The sequence below is a fragment of the Microtus oregoni genome, unplaced genomic scaffold, assembly GCF_018167655.1.
Source record: "Microtus oregoni isolate MIOR12 unplaced genomic scaffold, Mior012 000074F_002, whole genome shotgun sequence".
In the NCBI taxonomy this organism is placed as follows: Eukaryota; Metazoa; Chordata; class Mammalia; order Rodentia; family Cricetidae; genus Microtus; species Microtus oregoni.
The window spans coordinates 11,482-24,416 of record NW_024543989.1 but is presented as its reverse complement, the minus strand read 5'-3'; the positions used below and the strand labels follow the sequence as shown (position 1 = coordinate 24,416).

General features: G+C 40.2%; 1 protein-coding gene across 1 annotated transcript in view; it reads right to left on the bottom strand.

Annotated features, from left to right (window-relative positions):
* The window catches only part of LOC121441229 (phosphate-regulating neutral endopeptidase PHEX-like), a gene marked incomplete at its 5' end in the record, with an annotated part of 46,285 nt that extends 34,163 nt beyond the window's left edge, over positions 1 to 12,122 (bottom strand). The window contains one exon of the mRNA XM_041642387.1: positions 12,064 to 12,122. Coding sequence (XP_041498321.1) covers positions 12,064 to 12,122 — 59 coding nt within the window. The remainder of the gene's footprint in view (positions 1 to 12,063) is intronic.
* Positions 12,123 to 12,935: the final 813 nt, after the last annotated feature.

Sequence of the window (12,935 nt, the reverse complement as noted above, 5' to 3'; positions counted from 1 at the left end):
GATCCATTACAAGGAAGCAGCCCTTTGCAGATACCTCACAGGCAGCAGACTGAGGCCCTACAGCCACTGCTCCTTAGTAATGGGCTTTTAGGAGACTGTGGGCTTAGCAGTTGCAGATACTACTGTTTACTAATGAAGACTTCACAGAATATTGTTCTTAGCTGTCTCCTGGGTCAGAGATAATCTTAAAACACCTCCAGCAGGTGCTTGTTAAGTATACCATCTGTCAATTTTGCAAACTGTTGCGAGTTTGTTCATGACTTAACTTCATCCGTCTCAACAAACTTTTGAAATCTTATTGTAAATTTTTGTGAAATGCTCACTTTCTGGGGAATACACTTTAATATTCTTTCTAAGGCATGTTACAGTATCTGCCTATCAAGTAATCTACCTTCAATCTCCCTTATTCTAAGGGACCAAGAAAGCGGTGGACTTAAATCCAGGGCTTGCAGTGTGCAGCATGCTTAGAGGTGGCAAAAGGAAAGTGCATTCATTGTCACAGCCTTTCAGTGGACGTGGGATCAATAGGACATGGGTTCCATCTCACCTTCTGATATTCAACTACCTTCTGGCTGACCTCACATCCTATAGTCTTGCCATATCAAAAGAGAAAGAATCCTCCAGTAGTGGAATTTGTGAAAGTATATTCAATGATTATTTGAAGATATCTTGCTAAACACTCACATGTGTCGCTCATATAATTCTCATATTTCTTACCCCATTGAACAGTATAGTGTAAGGATTAAAAGAATACAATCAATAAACTGGGTTACCCTCCCATACCTGCTTTGATGCTTCATCTTGGCTGTCAATTTAATTGGATCTGGAATCAACTAAGAGATGTACATCTGTATAGATAAGCTATTCTCTGGTTTGGATTCAGTGAGGAGGGAAAAAGCCCTCCCACAGAGTGGGTGGTACTCTCCAGCAGCAGTCCCGTTTAAGATTGTCCCAAGGAAAAGCTGTTGCTTTTTACCTGTCCAGCTTCACTCCTTGCTGGTGAGAGCACCTACTTCACTGATGTTATTGTTGCTACCATCCTTTGCTAACATCAAAGCCAAGCTTCTTCAGCCTTTCAACACGAACTGAAGCCCAGTCCAGGATTTCAGTGTCATCTTGAGATAACTGAAGCATCTAGCTCAAGAACAGAGCAGTTACTGGGTCTCTTACCCTGACTAATACACCTGCAGTTCACTAGTGTTGCATCTTCAGCAAATTATTTCACCCCTCTGACCTCTAGTTTCCTCTTCTGTAGAATGAACGCATTGTACAAAGTTGTATAGCTATTGTGGAAATTCTACATAATAGACGTGCACGTAGTAGGCACATTAATAGGTTCCCAGCATAGATGAGTGCACAGTGTGACCACTATACCCACTTGGTGTGAGTTTTTCAAGTAGAAATGGAAATGGTTGAACATGATATTATATATTATCATTTTTCAGTTACTAGAGAAGGCTCTCGAGATTTAACTTGCCCATTCCCTAACTCTCTCTTAGCGAGGTCAGTGCCCAAGATTAGGTCCTCTCCATCTTTCTCTTAGGCCATGTCAGAAACTCTTAGCTTGTCCAGGCAGCTTGACTTTCCCCCTCTTTGAGCCATTATCTTTAAGAATAAAACTAAGAAAATAAATTGATTTTATTTTTTTTTACTTCCTAAAGAAAATACACCGATCCCCTATTCTTTAACATGATCTATAGTCCAGTATCAACTTTTCCCAAGAATCGTATTATGCCCTTTGCTCTCTAAAGCACCAGGCAGCCTGTGTTTCAGCATACGTGAGCATTCTCACGGTCCACTCCTGCACCGTGCACAGCTCAGCACGCTACCTTTACAGCAGTCATCCCTCCCATATCACTTCTGCCTAGAGAACTTTCCTTTCCTTCAAAAGTCTTCTCAACCCGTTTCACCAGAAATCCAATTGTGGCTCAGCCAGATTAAATTACTCCTCTGCAGTAGCTCTCAGAATACATTGAATAAGTCACTATGATGTCCTCTAAATGACCAGGTCACAAGTCTCTCACCCAACTCATCAGAAGCAAGCATTAGTATCTGGCTATGAATTACTTACTCTGATCCGTATTTTCTTCTAAGCATTTAATATGTTATTTCACATTCACAGTTCTATAAGATAGTTATGTCACCTCCATTTTATTTAAAAAATTGAACTATTAAAGATAGATGGATTAAAGATGTTGAGAAACTTGGCCAAGACTTAAAGCTACTAGTGACCAAGTCAGGATTCAAAATCAAACTGTCCCACTTGAGAGCACACAGTATCAGCTATCAGTATTGTACCATGCTCTACATCCATGTTTAAGCTCAGTACCTGGCAATGTTATAATGCTACATATAACAAATCATCTCCAAACATACTTTCTTAAAACCATAAACACTCTCTCTCAGTTTCTCTGGGCCAGGGATTCAGCAACAGCTTTTTGGGGGGAGGTTGTCTGAAGGTCTCTTGGGAGACCACAGTCAAAATGTTTGACTTAGTTGTGGTCACCCGAATGCTGGGACTGAAGGACCTGCATGGTGTTTGAAGTGGACAGAAAGCCTACGGAGCCTCACCCATGAGCCTTGAGCTGCTTGAGTGCCCTCATGATGTGGTGATCGACTTCTCCCAGAGGGATAAATCCAAGAGAGCAAGGTTCAGTTACGATGTCTTTTATGGCCCAGCCTCAGAACTCATACTCTGTTATGTTTATAAAATCCCACTGGGTACAAAGCTGAGCTTTCACTCACTGTGGGAAGGGGCTTCAGAGAGCTGTAGATACCAAGAAATAAGGAATACTCCAACTCCTAGAATGTTAAATGGGAACATGTTCTAGATCATGGCTTCTTCAGCTTTTCTACTCACAACTCCTTTACACCCAAGAAATTTTTATTTGATTTTGGCATATGCATATGTGTGCATATTTATGTATATTAATCAAGTATTTCCTGATAATAAATGATAAATGTATTATAAAAATAAATGTATTATAAAACAACTTTTTGGTATACACACATTTACCATGTATTAAAGATAAAAATCTGCATGCTAATGAGATGGATCTTTTTATTTATTTTTACATAAGAATTAAATCTTGGATGAATATTTAATGCTGTGGGATATAAAGTATCTTCAGCATTCTCAGAGTTTTTAATTGTTTCTAAATATGTATTTATTTTATGTTTATGTCTTGCACCATATACATGCAGGTACCTGTGGAGGCCTGCAGAGGCTTGGATTCCCCTGCAGCTGAAGTTAACATACATAACATACAAACCAAGTACATGTGAGCTGCAGGATTTGAATGTTGAAAAGTGAACCTGGGTCCTCTTCAAGTGTAACAAGTATTCTTAACTGCTTAGTCATATCTCCAGTCCCAATATTTATATATATACACATTCATCAATGCTGAGACTGCCACTTTGTATAAATATATACTACACAATGTTGGATTATATTCAGATCCATTTCAAAAATTATTAAGAATTCTACCTTATTCCTAAACCAAAATTCGTTTGCTGATTTTCTATACAACTCAAGTCAACCATTCACATAGAATGTGTGTATTGTATGCATGTGTTCAAGTGTGTGTGCTCATGTGTTGAAGTGTATGTGGAGGCCAGAGTTTGTCAATGAGGGTCTTCATGGATTGCTCTTCACTTTATTCTTTGAGACTGAGTTTCTCACTGACCCATGGGGCTCATCTTAGGGGGCTATCAGTCTCCATCAATCATCCCTAGAAGTGGGGTTATAGATATGTGTCACCATGCCCACGTTTTACATGGGTACTGGAGATCCGAGATGAGGTCCTAATGATTGCACAGGAGGCCCTTTTCTGATTGATCCTTCTTTCCAACCACTCAAAGAGCAATTTGTAGAATCTTTGGATACGAGTCAGACATTATCCATTGCACCATTAGCTTGGTGCTTCAAAAAGCAATGTTTTAAATCAGATTTTATAGAACACAGAACAATTCAAAGATATACTAACTTGATATCTGCTGAAGAATGCTAACAGGAAAACAGTAAAAATCCTTTATTTCCATAACTAAACTGTTCTGTTTCTGTAATAGCAATACAACATAGGCAGTACTGTCAAAAATATCTTGGGCAAAATGTCCCTCGACTGAAGAATGGATAAGGAAAATGAGGTACATTTACACAATGGAGTACTACACAGCAGGAAAAAATGATGACATCTTGAAATTTGTGGACAAATGGATGGATCTAGAAAACATCATATTGAGTGTGTAACCCTGACCCAGAAAGACAAATATCATATGTACTCACTCATAAGTGGCTTTTAGACATAAAGCAAAGAAAATTCAGCCTACAATTCACAATCCCAGAGAACCAAGACAACAAATAGGACCCTAAGAGATACATATAATCTACAGGGGAAGTAAAAAACGACAAGATCTTCTGAATAAATTGGGACCATGAGAGAGTGTAGAAGGGGAGGGGAGAGAAAAGGAGGGTAGTAGAGAAAAATATAATAGCTCAAAAAAACAATAAAAATATCTTGGGCTTATTTTACACTTGATTGGGAATTTTTTGTCAGTGTTCAGAAATCTACTAGTCCACAGTTTTGAAACATGTTCAAATACACAGGTTACAGGTAAATTGTGTTCTAGATAATGATAAATTGGTGTTGATCACTGACATGTCTCCATAGGTCCATAATTTTGGAACGCTGTTCCCAAATTCTAGATGTTTGCCCTGTTTACTCATGTCTCCAAATGGAGCATCAAATGAATTCAAGACTTTAATTCCATTAAATCCCAGTACAAGTCATGGGTGAATATCTACTAACTTGGCTTCCATTCTATGGTTTTAGGCTGAGCCAACAAAGAATGAGAAATTCTCATAGTCTGAAAGAGTTATGTCTGTAACAGGAAAACAAAGCTGTTTGGTTTCAGGATTAACTCTATGGTCTGCTGCCAGTATAAGCCCAAGCTCCAGACAAAGGTTTATTATCTTCTTTAGCACAATATCTGTAATTAAACTGGAGCAACCAAATCTCTTAGATATAAGAGTAAAGATAATAAAAGTGTTGGGTTTAGCCCTCAGGCCATGCTTGTTTTCAAGCCAAGGTTGAATTTGCTTAAAATAATTATTTAATATTGTAGTGGCATTTCAATTGCATTTTAATAAATAAAACTTGCCTGGGGAGCGGGAAAGTAAAACAGCTACACTGGCCAGCCTTATAGACCAGGGAGCTATGACTTGCACCTTTAATCCCAGTAGCCACACTAGTTTGCCATAGAAACCGGCAGGTGTGTGTCTTTAATCCTAGTGGTGCATGTCTTTGATCCCAGAACTAGAGAGGATTATAAAATGGGAGAAAACAGGTCTCAGGCACAGTTTCACTCTGAGATTTCTGGAGGCCAGATCACCGTTTTGAACCGAGTTCAAGGTAAGAGCCAGTGGCTGCCTGCTTTGCTTTTTGGATATTCAGGTTGAACCCCAATTGCTCTGAGTTTTTAAATCATGCTTCAGTTGGTTTCAGATATACAAACATACAAACCAAATATTGGAATGAGGCATATTACAAATTCACAGTGACATGAATACATATAACAAACTTTATTCTAAAGGCTGGTACGTATTACTAGAAATAAAAATTGGATATGAGCAGCAAAGAGACAGCAAGGGCTAGAACGGCTAGCTCTACCGTGCCACGTAACTATACCCAGGGCACTCAAGTCCTTCTATTGAGGCTTTTACTTTGTCCCTTTCAAATGTGGGCTGATACATTTTGAAGTTATTACAAAGTTAGGAAAGCCCAGGCGGAGGTGCTAATGATCTCAGTCCCTTGTTCTCTTTGAACTACCAATTTAAATGTCATTAGGACTGGTGACAGCTCTTTCCTACAATGCCCAATACAACCTGTGTAAATCACTAAGACTTCACACCACCCTCCATGTCAGAAGACGTGGATACTTAGCTTGACAAGGACAGAAAATGAGCTTTAACCACTTAGCAAAAATAATTGAACATCAAAAGATGGCCCCAACTTCATGGTTCTGCACAAAACCATGGATTGGGAATGAATAACAACTCTATAGGTTTTCCTATTTGCTACTCAAATCTTTACTGCATAAAGCAGCAGACTTAGTGGCATAAATCAGAAAATGATAATGAGGCATGAAGGAAATTCTCATAAATCACGTTACTAAGTATAGTTACATTGTAGATGTGGAACCCAATTAAACAGATGGCCACATGCTGTCAGAATTAGCCCCTAATCAATAAAGATGTTCACTTTAGGAAATCACCTCAATTTTTCATTTCTTCAGTGAAGCACAGAGGAGGCAGTTGGGAGGGGATGGGGGAGTCCCAGGAAAGCCAGGGGGGAAATGTGTAAGGAGAAATTCCACCTGTCTTAATTTGTAGTCCAGAAAATCAGAAATGAAGGAGGGTGGGGGAAAAGTCACCCAAAGGATTCCTTGTCATCTTGCCTGGTAATGTAATTTACAATGAGAGCAGGCACTGGTCATTAGGAAAATAGAAACAGCTTGAATCTCTTAATTAAAATACTGCTTCAAATTGTTCATTTTAAAACCCCTCTGCCCATGAGCTTTCTAGAACCCATTGGGTTACCCTGAAATGGCTACTTCTTCAGGAAAATTCTGATGGGGTCAGCCCTTCCTAGACAAGACAAAGGCAGTGGGCAACCCTTGAGACAGAACTACTATTAGATGTGCTTAACTCTCCAAAAGCACAGTAAGCTCCTTTAGTGACATTTGAGAGAAATGGAAACACCAGTGAAGGGACAATTTCATCACCCTCTTCTTGCATAAGAGCTGACCTATTACACACGCTAGACTGGTAGCAATTAAATCTGAAATACCAAAGGTTGATGAAAGTGGGGAACAAAAGGAATACTATTGGAATTTAGAATGCCCACGTTAAAAAGCATCTGGCAATACCTGGTTGAGAACTTGCAGTCTCTCCATGCAAGGAGTTCTGCCCCCAAGGACTATCAGCCTGACTGGCTTCAGAAGACAACGCACAAGAATAGCAGAGAAGCACCATTCCAAGGAGTGAATATTTGCAATGGTGGAAGATATAGAGGGTATTAGCAGCATAACAGATTGCCTGAGTATATGTATGGTCAGAGAAATGAATACTATACAGCAATATGTAGTGAAATCGGGAAAAATACTGCCATACACTCCACGCATATACCCAAAAAAAGAATGGGGCTGGAGAGATGGCTCAGTAGTGAAGAGCATTGGCTGCTCTTCCAGAGGATCCAGTTTAGATACCTAGCCCCCAATTGGCAGTTCACAACTTGGTGTAACTCTAATACTAGGGAATCTGATGGCCTTTTCTTGCCCTTGCAGGTGCCAACCAAACATATGGGCACAGGCACACATGTAGTCCGACATCTACTTAATATACTGATTGGAAAACCACAATTTCTGAAGATTATTTACAGTATGATAAACTTTTATTATGTTGAAAACAATATCAGTTAGGGGTACCTACATAAATTGCTAATATTTTAGTATTTAGAAGATAAACATGGCCTAGCACAGTGGTGCATGCTTTTATCCCAGTACTTGAGGGAAGGGGAATCTCTGTGAGTTTCAGGCCAGCATGGTCTACATAGCAAGTTCCATGGCAGCCGAAGTTATATGTGAGACCCCCCCCCCCAAAGAAAGAGAGACATAAAATGTAGCATGTTGGTTACCTCTGTGGTGACGAGGAGAGTAGGTCAGGGAGGCGGACTGGCAGCTCAGGTGACAATGGTAAGATTTCCGCTCTTCACTGAGTCGCACTTTATTGAAACTTGTTGATTTTCCATCCTCCCAGATGCTTTCTAACTTAACATGGGCCAGCATAGTACACAGATTCTCTTGAATGCAGCAAATATTGCATAGTAAAAGATGTCCCATTAAACTTTAATGTCACTTCAGAACCCTGAAGACAGGCTTGGAGGAAGTCCCTTGATCTCGCTGTCCCTCTTTCCAGTGTGGCCATGTTAAACAGATTATTTTCTGCTTACCAACATATTCCAAGTAGACTTGTGGACTAGTGGCTAAATCTGGCTTAGGACACGGGTTGTGAAACCCCAAATTCATTGATAATATAGTAACCACAAAGGGACAAAAGACACATTTGGGGGATATCTGCCACCCCAGTAAGCTGACCTCAAAAGGAGAGGAAAGAAGAAAGATCCCAGCCATGACTGGAGTCATTTTACTCTGAGAATATTTTTCCATCTTTCCACTTCACCTGCCATCAGCTGCCCTTTGCTTCTACTTGCTCGAGCAGAAAAATGAGTATTTGGACATTGTTTTGGCTTCTCAAAGAAATTTGACCCTTGCAGCTATGAGGAAGTTGGGAGGAGAAGAGACAGACTGACAGAGAGAGAGAGACAGAGAGACAGAGAGAGAACTGAAACAATATTTTTGAGATGCTAGGATGTTACTGACAGGTAGTGCAGAACAGACTTCCGGATTCCTCCAAAGCTGTTCTGCCAGAAGAACAACATTCGTCCTTTAAGCTCAACACACTTCTTTCTGAAGTCTTCCTGACCAGGATGGCCTGACTTGTGCCCCTCTAAGACATGACACCTGTGACAACCTTGCCTCTGCTTTATCAATCATATCAAGATACCAGAACCCTCCAAACTGGTATAGAGACTACTTCAAGTGAAAAGATGAGCTGCAGGAGAAAGAATTGTACCTGAGCTTCCCTTGTCTGCTAAGAATGAAAAGCAGGATACTGCAAAACGCCCTGGCAAGGTAATCTTAAGGTTACACTCGAACAATCTGAAAAATGATTGGGTAAATAAGGTGCCAGACATCTTTGCCCTTCCTACAGTAACCATACAAACTTTACTGCCAACTCATCTGGGGACAACTGCTCATGCAATACAATGTTCTTCTATTAAAGTGTTCTGTTAAAATAAACAATCTGGATCAGTGGAATGGTTCAGTAGATAAAGGGGCTTGCTGCCAAACCTCATAACCTGAGTTCAGCCCCCAAAATCCACGACGTAGAAGGAGGAAACTGTTTCCAGAAGCTGTCCTCTCACTTCTGAACATATTCCATGGCATGCCCCACCACACACAGAAATAAAAAATAATACTAAAACTAATAGAAATGAATAGTCTAATCAGTATTCTACTTCTCAATGGACATTTTCTACATAATGTAATTAGATAAGTGCTATAAATTTTAATTGTAATTGATAGCTCAATATCTTAAGCCTCCATGTAACATATGCAGCTTGGTACTCAACTTGGAACTTTGGACCCTAAGAAAGCAACAACAATATTTTCAGCATAATTAATATTTACATACTAAGGAGTGACACTCAAAATATTTAACAACTTCTTTGGTTATATTAATTAATGTAGAATCAAAATTTAACACCATCTGCTTGGTTTCCATCTGTAGGACTCTCAAGACAGTCCTACAGATTACCATTCCCAACAGTAGACGCAGGAGGGCAACTCTAGAAGCAAGCTCAATCCTCCAATGGCATGTGAGGCCACAGAGTCCTATAAGGTACAGATCTAACTTGGATGAGCTACGACATATGGGGCTGACTGGACATGGGACAGGCCTGATACCTCATTGAGAAGAGATCTTTCACTTGAGGAAATTTCTAGGGGAAAAAAAGGCCAATGTCTTGAGAGAAGTATATGTGTCCCCTGTGTTCTAGAAGCAGAAAGGAAGCCAGTGTGGCTACACATGAAAAGAGATGGGAGTGGAGTTGGTAAAGGTGGAGGAACGACAAACACTGGGCTGGCAATGGAGCTCAACAGGCATTATGCTTGCCTAGCATGCACTAGGCCCTGGGTTCGAGCACTAGCACCTCACATGCCTCCCGTGGTGACACACATGCAACAGCAGCACTCGGGAGGTGGGGGCAGAAGCATCAGAAGATCAAGGTCAATCCTTACCTACACAGGTTGTTTGAGGCTAGCCTGGGACACATGAGACCCTATTAGGCAGGGGGGAAAGGCATGTTTCTAGGTCATTGCAAGTAATCACTTTTAAGCTAAGTAAGATAAGATGTGGATAAAAGGATTTGTAGACAGGGTGACATGATCTAACCAACCATAAAGAGAACAGCTTGGAGGAGCGGAGGACAGAAACAAGAAGGCCAAGGGAGGCTCTTCTTAACATCCAGCAAGAAAACAGGGAATCTCAGAAATGCCACATCCTGCGTTCACCAATGTAGAAATGCTATTGGAAGTACATATATCATCACTAGAAGAGCGAACAAAGGTGGAGAATAGGGCAAATAGAATAGGAACCAGGACTGAGCACTACGACATCATGGTGGAGAGGTGAAGGACATAAGGGAAAGCAAAAGGAGTTTGACTTGGAGCAGTCAATTCTCCCCACAAGAGCTCACACCACCAACCTGAATTTGATGTCTTCCCTCTTCCTAAATAACTTTTACTACAAATGGATATGACTGTAAATGACATATAGGATTATTCTGCATTTATTAACGAGGTCTCGTACTCCGTATATTTTCTCCAGTTACTGATTTGCTATACAACCTAATTAGTGAAACTCATCTGTTAGTAGGCGTCACAGCAGGCCATCTAACTTTCACTTTTGCATGCTCTTCCCTTACATGAATGTGCCACATTAGTTCGTTTCCATGTACAAGGACACAGAAGCAATTTCCCTCTCCTGCTGCCATCTGTGACCCTGCCACGAATATTCTCACATGGGCTTCCTTTTCCCTTCCTTTGGGTTCTGTTGGGAAGGTTTCTCAAACTTTAGCATTCAGTAGAAACAGTTGGAAATTTTATTAAAACCAGTTTCTAAACCCAGCATTCAAAGATTTTGTATAAGCTAGAGCCTGAGAAGTTGCATTTCTGACAAGCTCCCCCAGGGTGCTTTTGTTCATGGTCCAAAAATGACACTAAGAATCAATATCCTGGAATAGACCAGGCATGAAGAAGGAAGTCACAGATGTGCAGGTACCTCTCTGGCTTTTCTACACGTTGTCAACTTGCCTTGCAATGTGGGTGGCCTAATTTATGTTTAAATCAGTGGCAGGATCTTTAAGACCAATTCTGGATGCTGTCAGATTTTTAATTTTTGCCATACTAGACTTCAATAATTTAAAAAAATGAATCACAGAATTGGTTCTGGCTTTAGTTCTGATGTTGTGATAAAACATTATTATCAAAAGCAACATTGGGGAGGATGTTTGGTTTACAATTCCAGACCATGATCCATCATTGAGGGAAAGCAAGACAGGAACTTGAAGGTAGGTCTGATTGTCATTCCACACAGGATTACCTCTGACAAAGGAACTCACTTCACAGCTAATGAAGTACAACAGATACCACGGAAGGTGCTGCTTGCTAGCTGACTTCAAAGAAGGCTTACTAGCAAGCTTGAAGACTGCTAACTTTCAAATGGTGCTCAGGACCTCCTGACTAGGAATGGTGCTTCTCAAACTGGGCTGCCCCCCCCCACACACACACACGTGCGTGAGTGTGTGTGTGTGCATGTGTATGTGTGTCTGTGTAAATAATCAAGACAATCACCCGCAGGCCAATCTGATCTAAGAGATTTCTTAATGGAGACTATCATCTTAGATGATGTAAGCTTTTTCAAGTTGACACTTAAAACTAACTAGAACAGCATATATAATTACACATACCCAACACACAGAAATAGACATTACATCCTAAAGCTAATCAGAATACATTCAAGCTTCTTTATTCCATAGAAATTGCTCCCAGTTAACTGCCATTTTCCCTATCAAGCAAAGATGGTGTGGACAAGACCATCAAAATAATTATGAAAGGAAAAAGAATGTGTGCTCTTTTTAATGAAGAACTTCACTGTGGTTCTGTTTGTTATAGTTTGAAAAGCCAATGATGATATGAATTTTTTATGGACTACTAAGGAGAAAGGAAGTGAATGACCTATACAATGAAAACACTGAAGAAACTGAAGAAAACACTAGGAGATGGAAAAATATTCAAATATTGGAAAAATTAATATTGTGAAGATAGCCAACCTACCAAAAGCAAACCACACGATAAAAGCCACCGCCATCATCTAGTACTCACGTATCTGGTTAGTGGATGCACTGTAAAAGGCATTGACTGTTGTCGGATTTGTAAACCACCTGCAGAAAGAAAGACAAATGCCACAGGTAGCCATCAGTATCCAAATAGAAAACCAGTAAATGTAAAACAACACAATATTGCTGCAAGGGAAAATTATTGTCTTATTTATGGCTCCTACTCCATTGAATGAACAATTTTATCAGAAAGTAAGCACAGTTTGGCATGAATATGTTAGCAGGGCTGGAGAAATGGCTCAGTTTAAACACACTGGCTGCTCTTCCAGAGGGCCCAGGTTCAATTCCCCGTACCCACATGGAAGTTAACAACTGTCTGTAACTGCAGTTCCAGGGAATCTACGGTGCACAGACATTCATCCAGGCAAAACACACACACACATACACACACATATATTATCTCTTTTAAAAAAGAATACTAGCAAGCCTGGATTTTCACTGACAAAAAAAATGATTAATTAATTGATTGATTAATTAACTAATTTTATTTTTTTAATTAACTAATTTTAAAAATGCAACATGAGTGCATCTGAAAATCCTTTAACAAGAAGTTTACAATCAGAGGTGCTCCCTCGAAAAATCAAAACACACAGTAGCAAGCTGATGCTTGTCAGGTTCTGTTCAGATGATCCAGGCAACAACCACCTTTCTGGCCTGTATCACCCCTGACCTGCTATGAAACTGTTGCTGCCACAGGGTCCGCCTGCTCCCGTGAAAAGTTTAGTGATTTAAGTTGCAAGTGCCTGAACTATCTCTATAACCAGCTGAGTTTTGAGGAATCCATCACCAATCTTTCCGGGGTTTGCTTTCAGCTGTAACGTGAAGGTGTTGGGCTGGTAGGATGGTGCTTGCCCTGAG